At 39.8% G+C, this 26,028-nt stretch overlaps 3 protein-coding genes across 8 annotated transcripts; all 3 read right to left on the minus strand.

The window, feature by feature from the left end:
* Positions 1-935: 935 nt before the first annotated feature.
* On the minus strand, positions 936-6,916 carry b4galt7 (xylosylprotein beta 1,4-galactosyltransferase, polypeptide 7 (galactosyltransferase I)). Of its 2 annotated transcripts, XM_061235677.1 has the most exons (7): positions 6,235-6,916; positions 5,809-5,847; positions 4,439-4,774; positions 3,521-3,746; positions 3,336-3,419; positions 3,101-3,205; positions 936-2,104 (listed from the first exon to the last, which is right to left on the minus strand). In XM_061235677.1, exons 1-7 carry the CDS (start codon positions 6,285-6,287, stop codon positions 1,949-1,951), a joined length of 999 nt encoding a protein of 332 aa, XP_061091661.1. In that variant the 5' UTR covers positions 6,288-6,916; the 3' UTR covers positions 936-1,948. The 2 variants fall into 2 exon arrangements, with proteins under 2 accessions (XP_061091661.1, XP_061091662.1); XM_061235678.1 differs by lacking the exon at positions 5,809-5,847 and having other exon boundaries at positions 6,235-6,913.
* A 370-nt stretch (positions 6,917-7,286) lies between these two features.
* Positions 7,287-11,817, minus strand: LOC133125002 (transmembrane emp24 domain-containing protein 9-like). Its single transcript, XM_061236663.1, has 5 exons — positions 11,613-11,817; positions 10,489-10,589; positions 10,077-10,202; positions 9,718-9,864; positions 7,287-9,533 (listed from the first exon to the last, which is right to left on the minus strand). The coding sequence occupies exons 1-5, from the start codon at positions 11,758-11,760 to the stop codon at positions 9,384-9,386; spliced, it is 672 nt and encodes a 223-aa protein (XP_061092647.1). The 5' UTR covers positions 11,761-11,817; the 3' UTR covers positions 7,287-9,383.
* Positions 11,818-12,599: 782 nt separating this feature from the next.
* LOC133124331 (transmembrane emp24 domain-containing protein 9-like) lies at positions 12,600-26,002 on the minus strand. Of its 5 annotated transcripts, none has more exons than XR_009708307.1 (10): positions 25,803-26,002; positions 24,669-24,769; positions 24,257-24,382; positions 23,898-24,044; positions 23,582-23,713; positions 20,780-20,894; positions 20,317-20,465; positions 19,880-20,217; positions 18,968-19,109; positions 17,452-18,405 (listed from the first exon to the last, which is right to left on the minus strand). XR_009708307.1 is itself a non-coding variant. In XM_061235444.1 (8 exons), the coding sequence occupies exons 1-8, from the start codon at positions 25,948-25,950 to the stop codon at positions 14,035-14,037; spliced, it is 1,038 nt and encodes a 345-aa protein (XP_061091428.1). In that variant the 5' UTR covers positions 25,951-26,002; the 3' UTR covers positions 12,600-14,034. The 5 variants fall into 5 exon arrangements, 1 of the variants encoding a protein (XP_061091428.1); XR_009708306.1 differs by having other exon boundaries at positions 17,452-18,486; XR_009708308.1 differs by lacking the exon at positions 17,452-18,405 and adding an exon at positions 18,530-18,851.
* Positions 26,003-26,028: the final 26 nt, after the last annotated feature.

Consider the following 26,028-nt stretch of genomic DNA (forward strand, 5'->3'; position numbering starts at 1 on the left):
GAATTTATCACATTGACCTGTAGTTGATCTAAAGCTCAATTTTCCAACTTAAATCAGGGATAGCCATTTACCCTTAAGAGTCAATAATATCACTGATATTAGGTTACCATGGTAATCATGGTTAATTAACCATTAACCATTGAAATTCGGATGTCAGCTAGTTTGGCAGTTCACAATGGTGAACACACTCGTTTGACACAGCTACAGTAGTGCTGTGCCTAAAGTCTGGTGCCTGCACCGTCGCTCTGTATCTATAAGAGTATCTGTAAAAAGCCAATATTCCCAAAGCGATCACCAAAGCAATGGTTTTATTCAAACATAGCTCATAGCTTATGTGCACATATTTACTTTTCACCCTGTGTCTTCTCTAGTTAAGCTAAACGAGAATATATATTACAGCAAGTCGCCACCGTGAAATCGCTATTAGCGCGCCATCTAGTGCACGAGGAGGCAACGCACCGATGTTTACCGATGTTTACCTTCAACGACAGTATTGCGGGAAGATTTATCACGGCGGCCCCTTTGGTAGGCACTGTTCCCAGATTTCAAGACAGGTGGCAGTTCTGGATCTTGGAAGTCAGACCATGGCCAGAAATAGGTAGCTACCCGCCAGTATTCACAATATAGTCTACTTCTAGACCGTACATTGCTGTACTGTTGTAATCAGTTCGTGAATGTCGATTAAGGAGCCTAGGAAATAAGCACGACACCTCAAAACAACCCAATTCCTTCTGCCACCGAATATTTACATAGGAGTTGTCTTGACGTTTTCACATGTAGCTCAGTATGTGAAGAAAACTAAACCTCAGGGATGACCGAATTCTACAACGTATGTCGCCGACGCCAATACAAAAGCTGACAGCAATCAATTCGTAGTCGAATTATTGTGCTACTGTCGACTGTGGACAATATAAAATAAGAGGTGATAATACATATTTGAAAAGTTGCATTTAATACAAAATAAGTAAAACGCAAAAAGACCACACTTCAGGTCTCTGAATCTGAGCTTTTTATAAATACTGTGCAAACACACATATAGTACCCTTTACTCACCATTCTCTTAAGAAAATCAACAGGTTAAACACAGGTTGTGTTTACACACTATGAACACAATACTTAAAGAGATGCATCTAATTCTTTTGCCATTGAAACTGGTTCCTGGTTGGATTGTGTAAAAATTAGCCTGTTGTTCTTCTGTTTCAGTCATGCCACACAAAAAAGACAGAGTAAAGCGTTCAACAGCCACAACATGAAACAGTATAGGAACCTCAGGAAAGTCCAGCATTATTTGATGACAAGGACCCCCTTTTCCAAGCATCAATCATCCCATTAAGTAAAGGTATGATATTGTTTCCAGTGCTTAAAGGAGAGCAATTTTGCAATACATGATTTACAGACCCAACAAGGAACCAATACTGATTGATGCGCAGATATAATTCCTTTAATTTGCGCAGTATGTTTCCTTATTCTGTTTCCTTATTGTACCACGGCATTAACTTTAAATGTGTCAACACCCAAATGCAATATAATTTAGAAAAAAAAAAACAGACAGCAAGTACGCCTGTACTTAAGTTTCTAAAACGAGGCTCAGTTTTGTGACCCTTTTCTGCAAAGCAGTTGAAATCTAGTCCGTTGCTCCCCCCCCCCCTCCCCCCGACAGCGGTTCAGGCAGCTATGATAAAATAAGGGGAAATACTCGTTAATCGTCAGTGACGTACATATCACAGAGGCCATCGATACTCTGTCTTATCCCTGTTCCCGTACATTATGCGTGTGTCCGTGTGACTGAGAGGTATTTCTGTTCCACCACAGGGCTTAGGGCTTTGTGCTTTGTGGGATGGCAGGCACCCTGGCACAGCCAGAAGGTGAAGCCAGTGTCTTGGCCACCCACCCCTCTTCTGCCCGTCACCCGTCACATATCCTGTCTGTCTGGTCCATGTGACAGGCACTAACTCAGCAGACACCAAGGAGTCTGGTTCTGGTCGCACTCGAGTTTAACACTGATGATGGTACAGGGGGCACCGCTGATGGTCAGCTCCTGCCGTGATTCCACTTTGTAGCCAAGGTTTGTCAAGCCGCCCTCGGGGTCCACCTTGAACTGCTCCTGTTTCGTAGGGCACATTACATTTGTGTTAGATCAATGTCCTAACTTGTTTTAGGAGGCACAGCCATTTTAATGTAGCAATCTACAATTTCCTCGGTTTTGGTAGATTTAGCAGCCACACATGGTGACTGACAGTTATAACGGGTCTATTCTACACTCCAATTCCCATAGTTTCCAGTGACATGAAGACACACTCCAAAACAGTGACATTTGGTCACTTTACTGCCTCTCTTCCATTGTTGTAAAGTAAGAAAAACAACTGTGCTCAAACTTCTTGTGTTTATACTGCTGCTGGAAGTACAGGTGCATCTCAAAAAATTAGAATATCCTGGAAAAGTTTTTTTCCGTAATTTCATTTAAAAAGTGAAACATTCATATATTCTAAATTCATTACACAAAGTGAAATATTTTTGTTTTAATCTAGATGATTAGGCTCACAGCTCATGAAAATCTAAAATCCAGTATCTGAAAATAATAGAATATTACATAAGACCAATCAAAAAAAAAGGATTTATAATACAAAAAAGGTTGACCTTCTGAAAAGTATGTTCATTTAAATTAGGGAAATATATATATATTTTTTCCACAATATTCACATTTTTGGAGATGCACCTGTAGGTGCGTACCAACAACGCATCTCTGCACACGCAACACTGGTTTGTTCCATAGGTTTCCATGCATACATTTCCATACAGGGTGGGAACGGTGGGCCCTCCAGTAACTTATTAATATCTTAGTATCATGAAATTAAACACAAATGGTCTCAGTGGCCATGAATATGTCACAAATATGGTACTTGTTTGTATGAAAAAAAAAAAAAAAAAAAAAAAAAAAAAAAAAAATAAAAACACAAAATCACAGCCATTTTAAACTTATTTTGTTAGCAGATACAAGCACAGCAGGACAATGCTGTGACAATAAAAACGATTGAGGCCGTGCACAAGTTACCATTACTACAAACAAGATATAAAGTTCTTCTCCGGGAAGTAGATTCACCTGCTTCTGTGCAGCTATCCTTTTCTGGTCTCTTTTCCTCCAGGCAGGATCATGGATGTGTTGGAAGGTTTTGTAACCTGTAGTTATTCCAACAGGCCTGAAAAGCTGGAGAGAGAATGTTCCGGGTTAACAGGAGTGCAAGGACAGCTTTTGAGATCCAGGGCGTCTTGTGCTGCAGTGTCAATGACAGGCTCAGCATATTGTACACAGTTAATTCAAATAATCCTGTAAATACCTCTAATCCTGCCTTTCTCAGTCGCCTGTAGAATTCGTCATCCTCTCTTCCCCAACCCCAGAAACGATTGGACATGCCATTGCACTGCAGACATGGGAAGGTTAATTAAAAGTTTTTATTAATTATCATTTTCATTGAATCCACAGCTGAAGGTGGTCATAATTTGAGAGAAAGCAGGGCCATACCATCTGATAGTGCTGTTTTGTAAGGAGTAGAATGCCTCCCACGTAGGTCTTATAGTGATAGAGAGGGTGCAGCTCAGGGGAAGCTATATGAAAGGGCCCCTGGTCTGGGAACCCATAGTCCAGGGCTTCATTGAGAGGCAGCAGGTCCACGTCGTGCATAGCGATGTAATCAGTGTCATTCCCACTCTCCCCAAAACCCACGTTTATGAGAGAAGCTCTGTTGAACCTGCAGTAAGAGCATGCCTTTTTTCAAACATTCTTCAGATATCAACTGTGTAATGCTTAAAGGTACAATAGGTCATTTTGGACTGCTAACAGTCAAGAGAGGAATAGCAGCAACACCTTCAAACCACAACACTTTATCCCTCCCTGTTCTCTGGAAACACGCTGAGATTGAAACGCCATTGGCTGTGGCAATTAGAACCAATTTTCAACCAATGAGCTTGAATTATTGTACAACTATACAATGTTTTTGCACAGTGTTGGGCCACTGTATATTTTGAAACCCAAATTTAAGGACTATAAACACAGGCAGCTTTTTCAATGATAGGAAGGGATTTACAATCGTCTTGTAACAATGTTTTAACACAAAAAACTTACCTATTGTACCTTTAAGCTTAAGAACCTTTACATGACAGCCAATGGTGTATATGTATGCATCATTCTCTATCGAGTTACATATTAGCAATTATCCAATTGAGCGAATACTGCAACTGATTCATATGAACTGTATCATTCATTGTACTTATACTAGAGATTTAGGATTTAGTTCCTCAAAGTTCATGTGACCCTCAATTCCAAAGTGGCGGCCTACTCTTGTCAACCCATCCGGCCTATTATTTCATGAGATTCACATTCACAGCTTGCTGTACAGCATTTGACTAAACATCCGTGAGAAGTGCCGTGGCTCAGACTCACCGAAAATGATCCACTTGATTAATGACAAAGATTTTGTGGCGGATTTTCTTCTTGTTTAGGTAAGAGTGCATATAAGGAACGAAGACCAGCAGCTCTTCAAACCGCTCTCGGAACGGGATGAGGACGGCCATTTTGTGCGGGCCCCACGAGGGGCTGTCGGCGAGGAGAGCCTGTCTGTCCAGCGAACAGGGCTGATGGGGCAGGTGGCCATCCTCTGCTGTATGTCCACCGTTCATGTCCCCCGAGCAGCTGAGCTGCAGCCACAGGAGTGGCACCAAGACCAGCACCAGGCACAGGCCAAAGAGCTTCAGTATGCTGCATTTCCACGATAGAAATCTGAAACACAGATGTAGGCCTTTTAAAAATACGTCCATGTTGAAAAGTGGCTGAATATTGTTTCAAAACCTGTGCATACAAGGAAAAACCGCAGAAAGGAAAAACAGAAACACTGTAAACTCCATGCTGGTTGGTCTGGATAAGAATATATGCAGGTTCATTCAGACCAGAAGAGCAAATATCAAGCTGCAAGCGGCTTATGTCGACATAAAATGCGTCCAAAATTAAAAAGGAAACAAATGCTCAAAAACCAATTCCAGTTGAACAGGTTAGCACCAATCCTGCTCAAAAAATTCATACACACTTCCTCATTTCAAAACTCAACTCATGCATGCCAGGCAAGTATCTAGACTCAGAGCTTGGAAGCTTAGAAGCCAATGAGGCAGGAGCAGATCTAAATGTAAGGTATAAATAGCTCACTGTTTGATTAACCACCAGTGACTGCCATCACATTTATAATCGACACACTGTATGTAGCTGCGCTGTGTGAGACACAGAATGTATGTGATCTGCCTTCCTCCTCAACGTGTATTAACTTGTCCGCAATCTCCCATCAAAATAGCCTACAGAGTGGAGTGTGGGTTTTACTGACGGGAGGCTTAGCCTCTATGTAATGTCTGTTTGGAACATGCCAATACCATATGTCTGGACAAAGTACATTTAGGACAAGGGTTAAGTCCTGGGCTAGGGGTAGTGTCATGGTGGAAAGGCAAGGGTGATGTTTACACTCCCAAAGATGTGCTGTGCATACATAACCTTTTAACTTGAGGCCTACTGGATCAGTTTTATCACTGGCATCAGGGAAAGAAACTCCCTAGTACAAATGAATTGACAGCATGAATATAATGTACAAACGTAAGACTGCTGTGACTGCTGTCTACCTTTTCTGTAACTTTTCCCTGGATAAGCTTTGAAAATGGAGAAACATCCACTTTAATAAAACACAGAGAGCATGCGCTGCATCTGATGTCATTTCAATTTAATGCACCATCCTAAAACAAATATAAAATAACCATACTCCCTACCATACTCACAAACTATTTCCTTGACGGTGACCTTTTAGGTTTTCAAATCTGAAAAATTGTCCCAAGACATTGCACTCTTTTACACAGAGCTTGACTTCAGATATCATCTCTCAGACTGTAATCACTGCAAGTCTATTCACTTAACTAAGTAAGTTAGAAATATCAAGTCAGAAAATAATACAAAATCTGACAACATGTGAACTCTGTGAGAATCGAAAACAAATACACACAAATGAAGAGAAACACATGTAATATTTTGCAAATTACAAAGCTACAACTAAGTTAATCATGCATTTCAAACGTTAATTTGGAGTAACGTTTACGTTAGCAGACGAACGTAACTGTGGCACATCCGTCTTTTGATTCGTCAACTGAACCGTTAACCCAGAAGATAACTAGGTGAGATATTTCGCAAAAAGAATTGGTTTATCTTACCTTCTATCCTCTTTAAAATACAGGACTGGTTTTCTTCTGGAAGAATACATCATCTTCCCAACTGCCTTTCGGTGAACTTCAGCCCGCTAGCCAAATAACAGCTCTTTAAAAATAAGCGACACGATTTTGACGACGCTCTATTTAGTGCGTAAAATAAAATGTTGTTTTTGCTGCAGTTTTACATCATGGCTCCTCCATTTCAATATTCATGTTCTAAGGTTATTTGTTTTAAGATATATTACATTCAGCTACCCATTCCTTCTACGGTCCTTATCTGTCAACAAAAACTTTTAGGCTGTTAACGTTATCTTGAAATAAAAGACATAACGTTAGCGATCTTACTAACGTTAACTGGCTACCTAACAGAATTTAAGACTACAAGCGATTCATTTCATTTTGAATACCTAAGTTAGCATGCTAGCTAACGTTATATTTCCGCTAACTAGATAGCTTGTGGTAGCTTGTGGCTGTTGCTAACTAGCTAACTCATACTAATGCCTGAAGAGTTTGTAAAGCTGATGCAATTCAGTAAAAAAATAAAACGTTTTGCCCAAGATCACATTTTATAAAAACCGGTAGCAGTTACAAGCAAATCGTTCAACCCTCCACTCGGCTTTAAAAAAAATTACACGCTGGCTATTTTCAATTCGGTTCGTTGCGAATGTTGTTCCAAGTAGAAACCGTGAGTAACGCACAAAAGTTCCTATCCCTAGCAGGAGTACATTATCTGTTGCACGTCTTATCCGTGGAAGATGTGATGTGGCAAATTCCCTCATTCTAATGATGTTAGTCTTAAATAATATTTTACATCCAAAAAAATCAAAACGGCATTAAAAACGCTTCGCCAGCAGTGGAAAAAAAATCTGTTATATCAACACCCTTTCTTCGGTCGTGACGTGCCTACCGTTCACAAGGGCTTTATGTACTGCTTACACAGACGCATTCAAGTTCATAGTTGGATTTTTATCCTTTGCATATTTCCTTATTCTCCGGCAGCAACGCTGGGAAAAGCGCACATTTTCCTAACCTACATATTAAAACACAACTTATGCTTAGGGGGGGAACAATTTATTTTCAGGTCTACTTACAAAGGTTCACTTCAATAGAATGTTTAATTTTCTGAATCCAAATGTAAACACTCAACTGCCCAGGATTTTTGGAAACTCAAAACCTTCACCAATTTAAACCCACTGTCCTTAAAAAAGTCTCAAAATATAAAAGAGTCATCAGCCAGAACCCTTTGTAATACAAATTCCAAAAAGGAAATGGCACCATATTAATATTAATCAGTCTACAGCAGAGCATTTGTAATGAAAATTACCCAGAAAACATTAGTGGTTTGTGGCGGGGGAGAAGCAAAATGTACAGACACATGGATGGGGTTTCTCAGAAATCAATCAGAACAAACTACAAGAAAATACAGAAAAGTTACTGTGAACACATATGAAGTTTGCAAATTTATGAAACCCTCAAAAATACAGTATGCACAAAATCCACTGCCATTATCGTACATACATTCAAACTCAATGGTTTAAAAACATTTTACAGTGTCAAAAAGGGTTCTGAAGGCAAGGCTAAACCAGTTTCCCATATTCTCCATCATCAAGCGGACGCAACGGTCTGAATTTTAGGAAAAATACCATGGGCATATGGATATTCTGACCTGAGAGCATTAATGAAAGCCGTGAAACTACTGAGACTGGCAGGAAAGTCTTCATATTATCCATTACAAAGTCCACCCACAACCCAATCTATTTGCCATGGAATAGAATGGGTAATCCTGTCACCATATTGAACATTAATTCCTTGAAGCAGTACTTCTTGGAAATGTATCTGGAGTCAAATGCATCAGAACAAACAATGTATTTGACCAGGAAAAATAATATGCCAATGTTTAATTTAAATCTACATTTGTAATGCGTTTACCCATACCCCAACACACCCATCTTCTATAATAGAACCTGCCGATGCTAGCACAGAATCCAATCAAATAATTAGCAGGCTCAGAAACTGACAGCAACCGCATCTTCTGGAGGTCTGTAAAAGACTGTATTTGTTATTTCTGGAATAAGAAGCAAACCTAAAACACAGCAACTATAAGAAATGGCACAACTTAAAATCTGACTGGTAGAAGCCCAAATTCAAACATTGCTGATAATCGGGATTTATTAATAGTGCTTTCAAAGCTGCTTAATTTAGCCCAAAAATAAGATGCCTTCCTCATTTATCATTTTTCAGTAAATGTGGGATATCAAGCAGCGTCAGACACTTCACAGGCTTTTGTACTGGACAAGAGTTTGCAACCATGATTCAAGTACTGATCAAACCATAGGTCAGCATGAGGGCAGCGCTTCAAATCACAGTACAACGCATGCAAAAATATGGAGGACCTACGTGAACTTAAAGCAATTTTGGAAAAGGAATGCAGAATTTTATCAAATTTGAGACAAAACATCAAGTTTAAATTTTAGAGCAGATGTAACGCTCTTCATATTTTAAATGAGTTGAATGTGACTTTTGCTGCATTGTGCTACAAAACACTAATTTTAAAAATGGTGGCAGCAACGATTTATCAGTGGGGTTTCAAAACATACTGTATATTTATATAAGGATTTGATAACTTACTTTGACCTAATGATAGCGATTCAATCCTTTCCATATTGAATTTGAGCACATTGTTTCCAGTGGTTTATTTGATTCATAAAGAAAAACAAAGATATCCTTGAGAAGTGCAATCACAACCTTTACATGAATTAAACCACGGAAGGGCACTATACCCGATTAGACAATCCCAACAAAAAGCACGGACTGAACATTGGGGCCATATTCACCGCAGATAAAACCATGCCATTCTGACAGTAAAATGTGGTACCAGTGTCCTCTTAAGGTAAAGAGAGGTGTAAAACGATCTCTAAAATTTAAATGGATGCAGCATAGACTTAATTGAGGACATTAAACTGTACAAACAGGTAAAAATAAACTCTGAAACCCAACTTGTTCTTCCTCGGGGAGAAAGGGGCTAACGCAATGTTAAAATAAGTTTAAGGTAATTTTACCACTCCAGATCTTTGGGATTGTGACACGTGCTGAGTATTGTTTACTTGTACTGCATGAACTGAAAATGCATAAATAACAAACAAGAGTGCAGTCTAAACTAATTTCTTGGCCTCAAAGAAGCTCTTGAGGTGCCTCATCTGCCAGAAGCCAATGGCCACCAGGATGAGTGTCTGTACGATGGACCACCACAGGACTCTCTGGTTGGTGCTCTCGCTGGTCTGCCTAAAACGTTCTTCACGGTACTGAAAGACAGGAAAGGCCAGCAACCATTACTGAAAAAATTTCCACATTTCATTTCTAAAAGTAGTTTTCCCTCAAATAGCCCAAAATAAATTAACAAAACATTAGCGCAAGTTAAACAAAAATCGGATGCCAGTAAAACAAGATCGAACAGTTGAACTAACTCGTGAAGAGAAAAATATTCACCCTCTGGTAGTTCTGCTCCTTCTGAATCTGGTCGACCTGTTCAACAAGCTGTCGCACCCGGAGCTGCAGCTCGGTCAGCTTGTCTTTGGCCGCGATCTCAGCGTAATTATTTGTGTGCTCACCAACCTGGATATCCAGGTGAACCCTCTGAAGAAAATAATTTCCATTAAACAGGAGTCACACTAAGACTAAATATACAACCACATCCACAAGAAAACAAAGAGAGAATAAAGTATTGGGGCTTTCAATTTTGAATTAATCCAAATAGCTAAATACAACATGAAACGGTGTTCAAAGTACTTAACACATGGGACAGTTATTCTAGATTGTACAGTAGGTATTAAGCTGGTTTTTCTCACCAGCATCCCTCCAGCAAAGAGCGCAAACTTGGAGGAGTTGGAGTGCAGGCAAATCTGGTGTTCTCCAGGGGTGTGAGAGGTGAATGTGAATCGGCCTTCTGAACCATACTGACGAGACAGAATCACCTAGAAATGACAGATAAAAATCAATAGCAAAAAAAGTCCCCTAGTAAGACTGAAACGGAGCAAGATATAGATTTCTAGTGATACTGTGACAGGGGTGTCAAATCTTATCTGAATAGGGCCAGTGTGGGTGCAGGTTTTTGTTTTAACCCAACACCTAGACCCCAGATTCAACCTATTCATGATTTTCAGAATCAGGTGCTGATTCTGAAACAAAGAACCTGCACCCTTTTCGGACAAGATTGGACATCCCTGACATAAGAGAACGGAGTAACCTGATCTAGCATACCTTCTCATCGGGATCTTTCACTTCTACAAACATCCCAAGTCCTTGTGTGGCAGGCAAGTACTCCTCCTTCTGTTTGTCATACAACTGCGTGCGATAGTTCCCTGAATGTAAAATAGACGGACGAAACGATAGACAAGACAGTGTCAGTCAAGCTGTAGTCAATGTGACCTATTTTACTCAATGTACGTAACCAATAAAGAATCATTAACATAACCATTACATTACAATTTGGAATTAGTATATCAAGTTAAAAACATCGTTGATGTTTAGTCAAAAATGGCTGTTAAAGGCCTAACGTTACTTGAAATACTGAAGTTGATAAACGAATGGGTTTGTCAAGCGGTGGTGGAGTGGTGTTGCTCGTGTCGTTACAACAGGAAGTGTTTGCGGTTTGTTGAAGTTAACTGTGCAAACTGCTGCAGTCCGATTCCACATCGATGCAAAATTTCGTGTGCCATGATCACAAATCTAACATTTGCACAGCTAATCTTATCTACATTGCTACCTAACTGAGCTGACAGTCATGTCGGTGGATAGACCACCTTCATTCGTCGTAGGCGAACGAAGAGGGATAGTTCGGCCTTATCCGCAGATTAGAAGCTGACGTTTCCTATAACTACTAGCATAATTTGCAAACAGTTTGTTAGCAACTTTTGTAGACTAGCTAACTAGTTTTGTTTACAGAGTTAATCCAGTAGCTAGCACATTAAATTTTAACTAATGCAAAATGTTTCAAGTTACAAGTTCGCAAGCTAAAAACACATGCTGTCGGTAATATAAAATAATAAATTGGCTAGCGAACAGCTAGCTAATGTTAGCCCTGCTAGCCTACAATTTAGCTCCACTGGTAAAATTGATAAAGCAATTCTGCTAACTGGCCTTAGCTGGTAAACGAGCACCAACGAGACATACTTTAAAAACCTCGCCATCAATTAGCCTTCAAAATGTTTTAAGTTAGCTAGCTACCCAAGAGTAAACTAATATACACACTACATAGACATTTATTTCAACAATTTATTTGTTCAACGATCTAGCCGACTGCCTTCCCGACGAATGACCTGGCTAACTAGCTAGCTAATGCTAGCTAGCAGCAAGCAAAATACAATGGATATAGAAGCCATTACCTATGATCATAGTTTCGTCTGGAATTTCCTCTATAAAGCATTTCTTCTCTGTCTCCCCTATGTGAAAATATAACGCGGATGTCAAATTGTACAGAACGTTCAACAACAAAACAGAAAACACGCTAAACTGCATTTTGACGGCCACCATCTTAACGTTAACTTACTACCGGTGATTGGAAAGACAGGTTGTGAGAATTGAGCGTGCGCAAAGAAACCAATGCCACGTAACCTATCGCTCAGCACCACCCAATCAGTGTTGCGGTATCAACACTGGGCGTTTCTCCTTCTCCCTCTTCAAACAGTGCAGATTTCTGGTTGTTGTAGTTTAAGGCGAGTTATTTTCCGTGGGAGCCTACTTATGCATCTGTCTTTAATTTGTTTTTAAAATAACTGACAACTTTTTTGCAATGTTATGAAAAATGTTTGCAATATAGCACAGTATGAACATGCGGATTCTTTATTTGTATGACACGCATAGCTATTTCCGTATTTTACGAGGGCAATCAATCCCTCTAAACATGAAATTAATTAAAAGAATATAGACGGTTTAACATTTTGGATTGCAATTTTGGTTTGAACAAAAAACAGCATACAGAGGGGTACTCCAGGACCAAGTTTGGTAACCACTGGTTTACATACAGGGGTCTTGTGTGGATGTTAGACCAGTAGTCCTTGAAAGCCGCTTTTATAATGTAGTACCTACTTGATCAATTAAAGCAGTTATCAATTAGAGTTAATGCACCTCACCTAGTTTCTTGGCTCTGAATCGGTTGCTGATATTAAGGCAAAAACAAAAACCAGCACACCTTGGGGCCAGAAGTGAGGACCACTGCATTAGACAATACAATAAAATCAAATGCTCACAGTTCTTTGTTGTGGCAATTCTGATTTCTGCTCTGTAGGATTCAATATTTAGGACTAAATGCATTCATTCATTCAGTAAGCTGCGACACACAAGAAATAAACAGCGAAAATAGCACAAACCAATATTGTATATTTTTTTTATTATTCACTGAAGAGCAGTATGTAACACAGGTCTGCATTCATTCCCTGGTACAAAATTGAACTGAACACACAGCTGAATAGACAATATTCTGCAGCCATATTCTCTGAGGCTGTACATGAACATTGTGCACATATTTTGTACTTTTTGTAAATTTAGGGGGCTATATTTAATTATTGTATTTTAAAAGGCCTTGTGAAAAAAACAAGCATTAAGGAGTACTAGCAGCCATGTCTGATGACAGAAACACTGTTTGTATTTGACGGATGCCGCCTCCCATGTAATTAGAGAAGTATTCAATTGAAATTAGGCTCATACAAAAGTGCAGATTTGCCCTAACTGACAAAGGTTATATGTGAATTTACTGATACGGTTTCAAAGATTATGTCTATCAACTAACTGCTATACCAGTTGTGAGTTTGGCCATCTTACTGCTTTACATACATCATTTGCTCATGGACAACTGTGTGAGGATGTTAAAAAAGCACTCGCTTTCTTGATAGCATTCAGCACTACCTACCTCATTACAGTGGCTGTCTATTCTATAGTCTGACTGAGGGATGTCATTGCATTACCCCAACACAGCAAACCAACTGAAAGCTGCATGGGTAAGGCAGATAGCAACACAAGTAACACCACTATCTGCAACTACCTGCACACCCAAAAAAGCATATACCATAAACCTGATATTGTGTCACACAAGCTCTAAAACCATAGATGGATCCAACATGTCAATTTCTATTTCATATGTGAAATGTAACACTTCATAGAGTAGTTCACAATAGACTTCACACAAAGAAGTACTGCTGCTTTCATACTGCTGCCATAGGAACCCCAGCATATGAATTTCTTTAATCTCTTTGCAAAGCTCAGCCCCACAACTCTCAATGTAAAATAAAGTGGAGACATGGCTAACATTCAAACACAGCTTCAAGGCAGTCTAGACGCTGTCTCAGGGTTCAGTTCAAACAGAGCGATTTCATTCAAAGCACAAGCCGATTTGCAGGAGAAAAAAAGTGCAATCAGAGTGCATGGGTAGAAAAAGAAAAAAAAATCAAAATGGAAAGTAAAACAAATCACAATTCTTTACATAGCATGTTAAAATTTAAGTCAAATTTGCTCAGGGGGCGGGCTTGATTGAATGATTTCCAGTTTAAAACTCATATATTCTAAACTTTCTTGAAAGACAAATACATAAAAAGGAAAGTGTAAGAAACCATTTTAAATTCAGCTTCAACCTCGTCAAACAAATCACCAGGATGCGTTGTAGTCATGGGTCACTTATAAAGCATGAAGAACATAGGAAAATACCAGAAGTAACCCTCTTACTCCAGAGCAACAGTATAAACATTGTGATTTTATACAATCTTTAAAAAAATTCGCATTGTTTTCTTCAATTGGTGTCTCTTATACGTTCTTCTAGTAGAACCTCTTGTTTCTTTCTTGCCTCTTTTGGAAGACCACAGCACAGACCACAATGCCCAGAAGGGCACAGAGCAGAAGCAGGAAAACCTTCCAGCCGGTGAGAGGAGAGCTGCGGAAATAACCCGTGGGATCATCGATGTTGTCTGCGGCAGAGAGAGGGAGAGTAGAAAGCAGAACCACTGAATTAGATTGAACTGCTCCACTAACAGAATTCATATTTAGGGCAGTGGTTAGTGCAACCACCTCTCCCCCTGGAGCTTTGCCATATCCCTGCCGTTACATGTGCACATTTTAAATTGCATGAACATGCTACCTTTGGGAGACTTCAGCAGGCTGACGCTGGGCTCGATTTTTGACCAGTCCAGATTGTCCTCCTCGGGGGTATGTTCCACCATCAACTGGTACATTTTCATGGAGATGATGTTGTGGTTATCTGGGAGGGGATGGAGGTATTACTATTATCACACTAAAATTTGATATATTTAAGATAGCATTAAGCCCTACCACACAGACACTCATGCATTTGCGATATTCATTCCACGGGAAATGGACGAGACTGTTGGGCCCGTTTTTTCCCTTCATTTAGAATATACAGATTTCTTTACCCATCTGTAAAGAGCTCCATATACCAAATATTTATTAAGAAATAAATGATCTTCCAAATTGGCTTTGTTTATGGAGGCTTCATTTTCAGATGTCTATCTCTGGAGAAAATAGGCATAAGAATCTCATTATTTATGTAAGGTTACAAGGGCAATCAAAGTTCATACCATAAAAACAGGTCATCTATACAAAAAACCGTATACTGGTGATACATCTTCAATAGAAGAATTATCATCATTTCATTGAGATATGTACACAAATAATTTCTGCAAATGGATATCACCATTGCATATCTCCATGTTAAAATGACAAATGAAGCTTTAAATTGTTATGTCTACTTGAATGTAATATTGCCTTTGGCCACCAGAGTTCACTGTTCTGGTTCAGTGTTCAAACAAAAAAGCACACTTGGAAAATACTAGCCCTGTTAAAAAAAACAAGGCTTTAATATAGTAGTGGTTTTGGGGCTGGAACAGAACTGCAATGTGCAAGATTAGTTGTGAAATGCCACACCATTTTCATATCTCCAAATAATGTATTGCATCAAGATATGGTCCATGATCAGGATTAAGAATGAATAGATTTTTACAATTAATGAATTCCGTAAGTATGCTGACCTGGTTCCCATATCAATATTATATAACAATTATTTATGTGCCATGAGTGTATGATTTTGTCCACATACAATTTTTCATTTTCTTATTCTTATCTTATTCATATCCTTACATATAATCAGATAAGTGTTACCCCTCAAACTGGTAGCCATTTTGAAATATCTTTAGACCCTTGTATCTGTTAAACTATGCTTAATACCATGTCTAATATTCAGTTTTATTCATTTGAATACACAAACACTGGCTGACGGAAGTAAGAGGAAAACTGGAAATACAGGCCAGTAAAATCTAGGTTAAATATTGATGGAGTGACCCAATAGGCAACACCTACAGATACACCCAGTAGTACAGTAGTACAGTACAGTACAGTACTGGCATTTGGCAGACGCTCTTTTCCAGAGCGACGTACAGTTGATTAGACTAAGCAGGAGACAATCCTCCCCTGGAGAAATGCAGGGTTAAGGGCCTTGCTCAAGGGCCCAACGGCTGTGCGGATCTTATTGTGGCTACACTGAGGATCGAACCAGCGACCTTGCGGGTCCCAGTCATATACCTTAACCACTACGCTACAGGCACCCACATTGTGTGCCTTAAAGGTGGACTACGCCTTATTTGTCGCTCCTGTGTTTGTACAGAAAAAACGTATACGCCCCATTCTCAATCCCGCCTATCCGTTGGAATGAGCCTAAAACATCAGCTTTAATAGTCGCTGTACACACAGGCCATTCAGCAAGCTATTTAACAGACAGTTTCTGCATTTAGTTGGCTAAACGTTAGCTTGTGGTGACACTAGCCACTAATGCTAACACCAGTGGATTTCAGTCTGCTCTCCAGCCTGCCTGCACAATTCTGTAACAAACATGAAACATACTCATAAATGCTTCAATTCATTTTCACTTTTATTTTTATCAGACATCTGAAATCTTATGAAAGTCAGGGAGTCTTTTGGATTCAGGCATGAGCCTGGAGATGAAATACGTCCATAGAATCTCCCGAAACTATAAGCAGTATTGTTAGTACTGAGCAGTGGGACCAGCTATCATGGCCAGCCAGCTGACACACAAAACTGAATGTAGTTGTCTAGCTACAGTAATAACGTGGCAGAATCTTTTCCCACCTTCAAGCGCAAACTGAAGACGCACCTCTTCAAGCAGCACCTCTCCCCGTCCCTCCCTACCTCCCTGTGAACCTTAAATTGTTGTCTTTCTGTGATTTACTTTTTTGTGTATCGGTATTTTTAGTTTGGCTAGTTAAGTTTGGTCACTTTTGCTTTGTTGTTTGTTTGTTTATTTGTTTGTTCAAAAAAGAAAGAAAAATGAATAAATAAATAAAATAAAATAATTCAAATAGGCCCTGGTCCTTATCTTTGTTGTACAGGTAGCAGTTGAAATTGTACTTTCCTCTAGGGACTTTCAGTGCACTTATCCCTGGTTATGGGTATGCACTTTGTTGTACGTTGCTCTGGATAAGAGCGTTTGCCAAATGCCATTAATGTAATGTAATGTTACCGAAAGCTGGCTAGCCATTTTAATTGTTAGCCACCAAGGCTAGTCTCTTCCAAACCCAGCTCACCACTGTCGTAGTCAATAGTCCCCTCTTGCCCCCGTCCTCATTCATTGCATCATAGAGCATATGAGTTCAGTGTATTGGACAAATGCTTTTCAGATACAGCACAGAAATGAAAAAAGGCCACTCCCAGAAGAGGTCTGAAAATTTTTCATAATAATAAATAAGTACACAAGCAAGGTCCAGGGCAGAAGTGAACACAGACCCATGTTGCCAGTGTATCACAGTTATGACAGAGCATGTTCTTTTTATCATACTTTCCAAGGTAAAAATCCTGCTTATTATGTCTTTAAGGCCGCAAAGAACTAGGGGCTGGATCCTTTTCAGAAATTTGAGTAAGTAATTATAAATATGCATACTGTTCAAACACAATCCAAAAATAGATTCTTAAAATGTATGAAAATGCATATTCAGGGTATCTGCAGGTTTCAGCAAGTTAAATTTAAGACTTTTTAAGACCTTTTTAATGCCACTTGGAATGGAATTTAAGACCGAGCTTTACAACAAAATATGGTTGGTGAGACCTAAGGCCTAACAGCTGCTGATAGCAGAACTAGCAAAGTGGGCCAACCACAGTAGAGTTTAAGCCATATTTTTTTTAAAGAATGAAATGAGCAGATTACAACACTTTCATTTGGAACATATTTATTTAATTTATAAATCATTAGTGAACAAAATTATTTTCTAATTATAAAAATATTATTTCTCAGAGTAAACTTCCCCTGTCTCTCTCCTTCCCCTGTACACCCATTCCTTCCCCATATACACAGAAGAGCCCTCCCCCCAATTTCCTGGTCGTCACTCATGGCATGAGCCTCAGTTCAATGGCCTTACTCTCCAACTCTGCCTCAACTTGTTTCAGCTTGCTTATTTTTTCTTTAAATCGCTTCCTGAGGACGTTGGACTTTGTGATGAGCTGAGCCATCAAGGTGCCGGACTTGCCCTCTGCTTGCTCAGCAAACTTGTCTGCATCCTTCTCCAGGCTGTCTGATACTTCCAGCAGAGGGGGGCGACATGGCTCAGGCAGTACGAGCAGTCGTTTGGCAGTCGGAGGGTTGTCGGTTCAATCCCCCGCCCGGGCTGTGTCGAAGTGTCCCTGAGCAAGACACCTAACCCTCAAATGCTCCTGACGAGCTGGTCTGCGCCTTGCATGGCAGCCAATCACCGTCGGTGTGTGAGTGTGTGTATGAATGGGTGAATGAGAAGCATCATTTGTACAGCGCTTTGGATAAAGGCGCTATATAAATGCCAACCATTTACCATTTACCATCCAGCAGAGTTTTTTTCTTCTTTTTAAGCTCAGCTATGTGGTCCTCTGTAGCTTTTTTCTTCTGGCCTTGAGCAGTGGTTTGCCTCTTCCTCTTCTCCAGGTCAAGGTATTCTCTGTATTTTGATCTTGCTGATCCCCCAGAGGTCAGCAGCTCCTTGGTGAGAGGGACATTGACAACCCCCACACAGATTGCAACATAATCACAGACCAGTCTCTGGGCAATGACAGTGTCCTCCTGCAAGTTAACGGTCTCTACCTCCTCAGGGTAGGGTTGGCTGAGGAAGCCATGCAGAAACACATCAAGCCTCGTTTCTGTGGGCCAGAAGAACAGAAAGTGCTCACTTTTAGCCACAATGGATAGGAAGTTCCCAAACTGTTGGGTAATCACATCACCTGTAACAAAGATGAAAGGAAATAAGTGAAATATTATTATTTAGATTTAAATCAGACAGGCTTATATCAGTTATTACTCTGTACATTTGGTAATAATCAGGAACAAAACTTCCAGAACTATTCGATTAAACTATTCCTACCAGCAGAGACACCTCCTGACAACTGCTCGTCTTGCAGAAACCTCTGCACAAGACTGCTCATTCTTACATGACAGTGGGGTCCAAACATGCCATCTGTCTCACGGTGGGGTATTTCAGCGGGCTCTTGTCCTGCACTTTCTTTATGATGTTTGACATACCCTTCAAGCAGTCATTCCTAAACTCTAGGACAGTGAGCTCTCCTACACTGTTACTTCTCTGGAGTTCCTGACAGAAGGATAATGGGTCGTAAATAGTGCTGAATGACCTAACACTATATTCTCTCCTGCCTGCATCCAGACCATCATTTTATAGAAAGTAATACATCTAAATAATCACACTACCTTAAGGACTGCCTCAGCATCCAAGCCTAAATCAGCTTTCTTCAGGCAGACCCAGTTCTTCTGGTCAGCAACATCCAGTCTGATCAGCTGCAGTGGAGTGATGTCCTGGAGAAGCTCCCTCTTGACAAAACGCGTAAGCAAACTATGCAAACAGGAAAACTCTGATTGTACAGCAAATCCCACATTCATCCAACCAAATTCATCATTAAATACATTTCTATATGTTATTACTTAAAAATTATCTCTATCATCACTTCTATACAGAAGCCCTGAGAGGCAAGTGAAAATGTTTTTTGCCAGGTATATTTTTGTTTGTTGTTGTAATACTCATTTAGGCCACACGAGGCTGAAATGCACCAATACATCAATGCCGTACCATGTTATAAATGAGACTAAAAGCATTCATGTTTTCTTCTAGGTGAGTTTTAATCTCTCCATCACTCTAAACACAAGGTACATTTATGTGTGTTACAGTAGCAAGTTATGTAACATACATTATGTAACATACACACATTTTGTACATTTAATGATAGCCAACAGCAGAATAAGCACTTTGGATACATTTTGATTTTGGCAATTTTAATTAATATGTTACATAACTTGCTACTGTAACACACAATAAATGTACCTTGTGTTTAGAGTGCATGGAGAAATTAAAACTCACCTGGTAGAAAATATGAATGCTTTTAGTCTCATTTGCAACATGGGGTAGTGGCATGGATGGAATGGTGCACTTCAGCCTCTTGTGGCCAAAATAAATTACAACAACAAACACAAAAATGAGCCTGACCCAATAAATAACTTGCCTCTCAGGGCTTCCGTACTTCCATCAAGAGTACAATGAGATAAGAGAGTTGAAATCAAAGAGCAATAACAAATTATGCAGTGCTAGCATAGAATATAAATAATTACCTTGATCAACTCAGACAAGTCTTTGCAGAGGAATGGCATCACTGGCTTGTCCGTCTGGTACTTTGTCAAAAAGGGACTGAAGGTCCTCGAGATAGCCATGAAGAACTGCAGTTTGGCCAAAATGAGCTGATCTTGCTGGGCTGTTTCTATAGTGTCAAATGAGCCTGTCCCGGGGTTTGGAAGCTTCTTGGTTCTTACCGCATCCACATACTTCACCAGTGATGGCCATACTTCTATAGCCCTCTCCACAACCGGCAGGTTCTCAATCCACTGGTGGCCACAGAATGGTAATGGGAATACCGAGGATTTGGTGAGAGCAGTGAAGTCCTCTCTCCTTGCTGGTACATTGTGGAAAAGAAAGTGCATGGCCCTCAAAACCTTCTCCAGCTGCCACATTTGAATGCGTTGTGTAGGGTGTGGAGGCCACAGCTACCCACAACAACCAGCTGTGCACCACCATACTGCTCAGCGTGCTCTCGCTGCAGAAGCTCAAAGAACTTCCAGTTCACATTGGGTCCATCCATGGAGATCGCCTGAAATACCTCTCCAACTCCGTCATTGGCATTATAGGACTGATGCCTCACCACTGTGAAAAGAGTCCACAGCACCTCTGGTTTGCGGGCTGCGCGCGACTCAAGCTAAATTAACCTTTGCACAACACAAACGGTAATAGCCCGGACATTTTTTTTAAGACTTTGGAGTAATGAATTTAAGACCATTTTTAGACAATTTTAATGAATTTAAGACATTTCAAGGCCTTAAATTTAGATAAATGAATTTAAGACTTTTTAAGGATCCACGGACACCCTGATATTTTACATTTAGGCAATTTCTGCACTTAAATGCTACTTTTCTGAATATGCCCCTTCAATTGCTCCACACAAAAACACTCCTACATACCAGAAAGATCCCCCGTGGCAGATGAGGCCCCAAAGTAGTATCCCGTAGGCAGGCGAACACCACTAACGTCAAAGCATTCCTTCCATTCATTCTTGTCATCGACATCGACCATAACCTATTAAAAACAGTGAGTGAGTAACAGCCACATAAGACCAAATCTTCATCCAAGCAACAGAAAAAAATAAGTTTCCCTCCTGCCCATCACCAACAGGAAGATGGGGATCGGTGGCAGACCACCAATAATTAGCAGGCTCAGAAACTGACAGCAACCACATCTTCTGGGGGTCTTCTGATATTTTTAAAGACTGTATTTGTTATTTCTGGAATAAGAAGCAAACCTAAAACACAGCAACTATAAGAACTATAAGAAATGGCACAACTTAAAATCTGACTGGTAGAAGTCCAAATTCAAACATTGCTGATAATCGTGATTCATTAATAGTGCTTTCAAAGCTGCTTAATTTAGCCCAAAAATAAGATGCCTTCCTCATTTATCATTTTTCAGTAAATGTGGGATATCAAGCAGCGTCAGACACTTCACAGGCTTTTGTACTGGACAAGAGTTTGCAACCATGATTCAAGTACTCATCAAACCATAGGTCAGCCTGAGGGCAGCGCTTCAAATCACAGTACAACGCATGCAAAAATATGGAGGACCTACGTGAACTTAAAGCAATTTTGGAAAAGGAATCCAGAAATGTATCAAATTTCAGAGCACATCTAGTTTAAATTTTAGAGCAGATGTAACGCTCTATTTTAAATGAGTTGAATGTGACTTTTGCTGCATTGTGCTACAAAACACTCATTTTAAAAATGGCAGCAGCAACGATTTATCAGTGGGGTTTCAAAACATACTGTATATTTATGTAAGGATTTGAGAACTTACTTTGACCTAATGATAGCGATTCAATCCTTTCCATATTGAATTTGAGCACATTGTTTCCAGTGGTTTATTTGATTCATAAAGAAGAACAAAGATATCCTTGAGAAGGGCAATCAACCTTTACATGAATTAAACCACGGAAGGGCACTATACCCGATTAGACAATCCCAACAAAAAGCACGGACTGAACATTGGGGCCATATTCACCGCAGATAAAACCATGCCATTCTGACAGTAAAATGTGGTACCAGTGTCCTCTTAAGGTAAAGAGAGGTGTAAAACGATCTCTAAAATTTAAATGGATGCAGCATAGACTTAATTGAGGACATTAAACTGTACAAAAAGGTAAAAATAAACTCTGAAACCCAACTTGTTCTTCCTCGGGGAGAAAGGGGCTAACGCAGTGTTAAAATAAGTTTAAGGTTAATTTTACCACTCCAGGGGCCTCATTTATAAACGTTGCGTAGGCACAAAAGAATGCGTACGCCACTTTCTAAGCAAACTTTGGCATTTATAAAAAACGAACTTGACCGGAAAATGTGCGGTCCTCCACGGAAACTCTGACCCATGCGTACGCACATTAACTGGAGAAATGACGTGACGTAAGACCAGGAAAACGGGAAGTGAAACAGGATGTAAAAAGGTATAAAGATTTGCCGGGAGTTGTGGCTGGGTATGGCTACTGTAAGGACGTGCTTCGTCCCTGTTATACTTATTAAAGTGTTGTATTGTTGAATCTCGCTATACGGGTTCTCTCCCTTCCTAAGTGCAACACAACATTTGGCGACGAGAGAAGTCGAAAATGATACACAACAGATACCACTGTGTAAAATAAATCGAAATTGATTGTTGTCGATTGTACTCTTAAAGGGTTCTGATTTTCTGCATGTTTACACTCGGACTCGGAACTATACTGTCCTCTCAGGTCCTCTTTGCACTTGTTCTTGTGTTTAATTTGCACTTTGTTGTACGTCGCTCTGGATAAGAGCGTCTGCTAAATGCTATGCAATGTAATGTAATGTAATGTAATGAAATTAAATATTACCTCTCACGTATCATATACGAAGTTAATTTGCAAAAATGGATAAAAGCCTCTCACAACGAATAAACAAACAGTTTGATTGATGCTCCCTGGACTGCCCAAAAAATATGATTTAGGATGATAAATATAAACGGAGATGTTGTAAAATAATCCCTCATATGTAGACGAATTGTTAAACAATACTTCATGTTATTAAATGTATTCTCATAAATAATATGGTGAACAGTCGGACAAATTGCGCTGCACTGATGCCGTTTACAATGCGTCAGTCGGCAGATACGAGCAAAGTTTCATATATTGTTATCATATTCATATATTATATTTTTTTTCCAATGGTGCTAGACAAATAACGTATATTATTATTATTATTATTATTATTATCGTCATCATCATCACATTCGTTGTGCAGAACTGTTCGTCATTTACAATCAATCAGGGTAATTCCCACACCTGTAGCTTTTCAGAGGCAATCAAATGGCTGAAATCCCTTTTCTTGGCCTTCTTTTCAGCGTTTGCCATTGTGGTCTTCATGAAATGCATATTCATTAGGGGTGTTTCACTGCCTATTTATAGGCAACTGTGGGCGGGACATGAAGCTGGCAAAGTTGCGCCACATTTAGAGTTGATTGTGATTTATAAAGGAAAACTGGCGTGGGACGTGCGTATGCACTGTTTTATAAATCAGAATTTTTTTTGCGTACGCACGTCCTAGGTTTCATGCTTACGCAACCTTTTGCGTGAATCCTAAGCACAGTTTTATAAATGAGGCCCCAGATCTTTGGGATTGTGACACGTGCTGAGTATTGTTCACTTGTACTGCATGAACTCAAAATGCATAAATAACAAACAAGAGTGCAGTCTAAACTAATTTCTTGACCTCAAAGAAGCTCTTGAGGTGCCTCATCTGCCAAAAGCCAATGGCCGCCAGGATGAGTGTCTGTACGATGGACCACCACAGGACTCTCTGGTTGGTGCTCTCGCTGGTCTGCCTAAAACGTTCTTCACGGTACTGAAAGACAGGAAAGGCCAGCAACCATTACTGAAAAAATGTCCACATTTCATTTCTAAAAGTTGTTTTCCTTAAAATAGCCCAAAATAAAAGAACAAAACATTAGCGCAAGTTAAACAAAAATCGGATGCCAGTAAAACAAGATCGAACAGTTGAACTAACTCGTGAAGAGAAAAATATTCACCCTCTGGTAGTTCTGCTCCTTCTGAATCTGGTCGACCTGTTCAACAAGCTGTCGCACCCGGAGCTGCAGCTCGGTCAGCTTGTCTTTGGCCGCGATCTCAGTGTAATTATTTGTGTGCTCACCAACCTGGATATCCAGGTGAACCCTCTGAAGAAAATAATTTCCATTAAACAGGAGTCACACTAAGACTAAATATACAACCATATCCACAAGAAAACAAAGAGAGAATAAAGTATTGGGGCTTTCAATTTTGAATTAATCCAAATAGCTAAATACAACATGAAACAGTGTTCAAAGTACTTAACACATGGGACAGTTATTCTAGATTGTACTGTAGGTATTAAGCTGGTTTTTCTCACCAGCATCCCTCCAGCAAAGAGCGCAAACTTGGAGGAGTTGGAGTGCAGGCAAATCTGGTGTTCTCCAGGGGTGTGAGAGGCCAATGTGAATCGGCCTTCTGAACCATAGTGACGAGACAGAATCACCTAGAAATGACAGATAAAAATCAATAGCAAAAAAAATCCCCTAGTAAGACTGAAACAGAGCAAGATATAGATTTCTAGTGATACTGTGACAGGGGTGTCAAATCTTATCTGAATAGGGCCAGTGTGGGTGCAGGTTTTTGTTTTAACCCAGCACCTAGACCCCAGATTCAACCTATTCATGATTTTCAGAATCAGGTGCTGATTCTGAAACAAAGAACCTGCACACTTTTTGGACAAGATTGGACATCCCTGACATAAGAGAACGGAGTAACCTGATCTAGCATACCTTTTCATCTGGACCTTTCACTTCTACAAACATCCCAAGTCCTTGTGTGGCAGGCAAGTACTCCTCCTTCTGTTTGTCATACAACTGCGTGCGATAGTTACCTGAATGTAAAATAGAAGGACGAAACGATAGACAAGAAAGTGTCAGTCAAGCTGTAGTCAATGTGACCTATTTTACTCAATGTACGTAACCAATAAAGAATCATTAACATTAACATAACCATTACATTACAATTTGGAATTAGTATATCAAGTTAAAAACATCATTGATGTTTAGTCAAAAATGGCTGTTAAAGGCCTAACGTTACTTGAAATACTGAAGTTGATAAACGAATGGGTGTGTCAAGCGGTGGTAGAGTGGTGTCGCTCGTGTCCTTACAACATGAAGTGTTTGCGGTTTGTTGAAGTTAACTGTGCAAACTGCTGCAGTCCGATTCCACATCGATGCAAAATTTCGTGTGCCATGATCACAAATCTAACATTTGCACAGCTAACCTTATCTACATTGCTACCTAACTGAGCTGACAGTCATGTCGGTGGATAGACCACCTTCATTCGTCGTAGGCGAACGAAGACGGATAGTTCGGCCTTATCCGCAGATTAGAAACTGACGTTTCCTATAACTATTAGCATAATTTGCAAACAGTTTGTTAGCAACTTTTGTAGACTAGCTAACTAGTTTTGTTTACAGAGTTAATCCAGTAGCTAGCACATAAATGTTTCAAGGCGGACTGTTTAAGTTACAAGTTCGCAAGCTAAAAACACATGCTGTCGGTAATATAAAATAATAAATTGGCTAGCGAACAGCTAGCTAATGTTAGCCCTGCTAGCCTACAATTTAGCTCCACTGGTAAAATTGATAAAGCAATTCTGCTAACTGGCCTTAGCTGGTAAACGAGCACCAACGAGACAGACTTTAAAAACCTCGCCATCAATTAGCCTTCAAAATGTTTTAAGTTAGCTAGCTACCCAAGAGTAAACTAATATACACACTACATAGACATTTATTTCAACAAGTTATTTGTTCATCGATCTAGTTAGCCGACTGCCTTCCCGACGAATGACCTGGCTAACTAGCTAGCTAGCTAATGCTAGCTAGCAGCAAGCAAAATACAATGGATATAGAAGCCATTACCTATGATCATGGTTTCGTCTGGAATTTCCTCTATAAAGCATTTCTTCTCTGTCTCCCCTATGTGAAAATATAACGCGGATGTCAAATTGTACAGAACGTTCAACAACAAAACAGAAAACACGCTAAACTGCATTTTGACGGCCACCATCTTAACGTTAACTTACTACCAGTGATTGGAAAGACAGGTTGTGAGAATTGAAATTTGCGGTATCAACACTGGGCGTTT

This window comes from Conger conger, chromosome 3 (genome assembly GCF_963514075.1).
Source record: "Conger conger chromosome 3, fConCon1.1, whole genome shotgun sequence".
In the NCBI taxonomy this organism is placed as follows: Eukaryota; Metazoa; Chordata; class Actinopteri; order Anguilliformes; family Congridae; genus Conger; species Conger conger.

Bases quoted from the DNA above. Each gene is read 5' to 3' on its own strand.
- b4galt7 (XM_061235677.1), bottom strand. From the start codon at position 6,287: ATGATGTATTCTTCCAGAAGAAAACCAGTCCTGTATTTTAAAGAGGAT. The intron at 5,848-6,234 runs GTAAGATAAACC...ACAATTTTTCAG, and splicing joins TATTTTAAAGAGGATAGAAG to ATTTGAAAACCTAAAAGGTC. The intron at 3,747-4,438 runs GTGAGTCTGAGC...CTCTTACTGCAG, and splicing joins AATCAAGTGGATCATTTTCG to GTTCAACAGAGCTTCTCTCA.
- LOC133125002 (XM_061236663.1), bottom strand. From the start codon at position 11,760: ATGGTGGCCGTCAAAATGCAGTTTAGCGTGTTTTCTGTTTTGTTGTTG. The intron at 10,590-11,612 runs GTAATGGCTTCT...TTTTACATTCAG, and splicing joins AGACGAAACTATGATCATAG to GGAACTATCGCACGCAGTTG. The intron at 9,534-9,717 runs GTGAATATTTTT...CCTGTCTTTCAG, and splicing joins AGGAGCAGAACTACCAGAGG to TACCGTGAAGAACGTTTTAG.
- LOC133124331 (XM_061235444.1), bottom strand. From the start codon at position 25,950: ATGGTGGCCGTCAAAATGCAGTTTAGCGTGTTTTCTGTTTTGTTGTTG. The intron at 24,045-24,256 runs GTGAGAAAAACC...TATTTTCTTCAG, and splicing joins TCTTTGCTGGAGGGATGCTG to AGGGTTCACCTGGATATCCA. The intron at 23,714-23,897 runs GTGAATATTTTT...CCTGTCTTTCAG, and splicing joins AGGAGCAGAACTACCAGAGG to TACCGTGAAGAACGTTTTAG.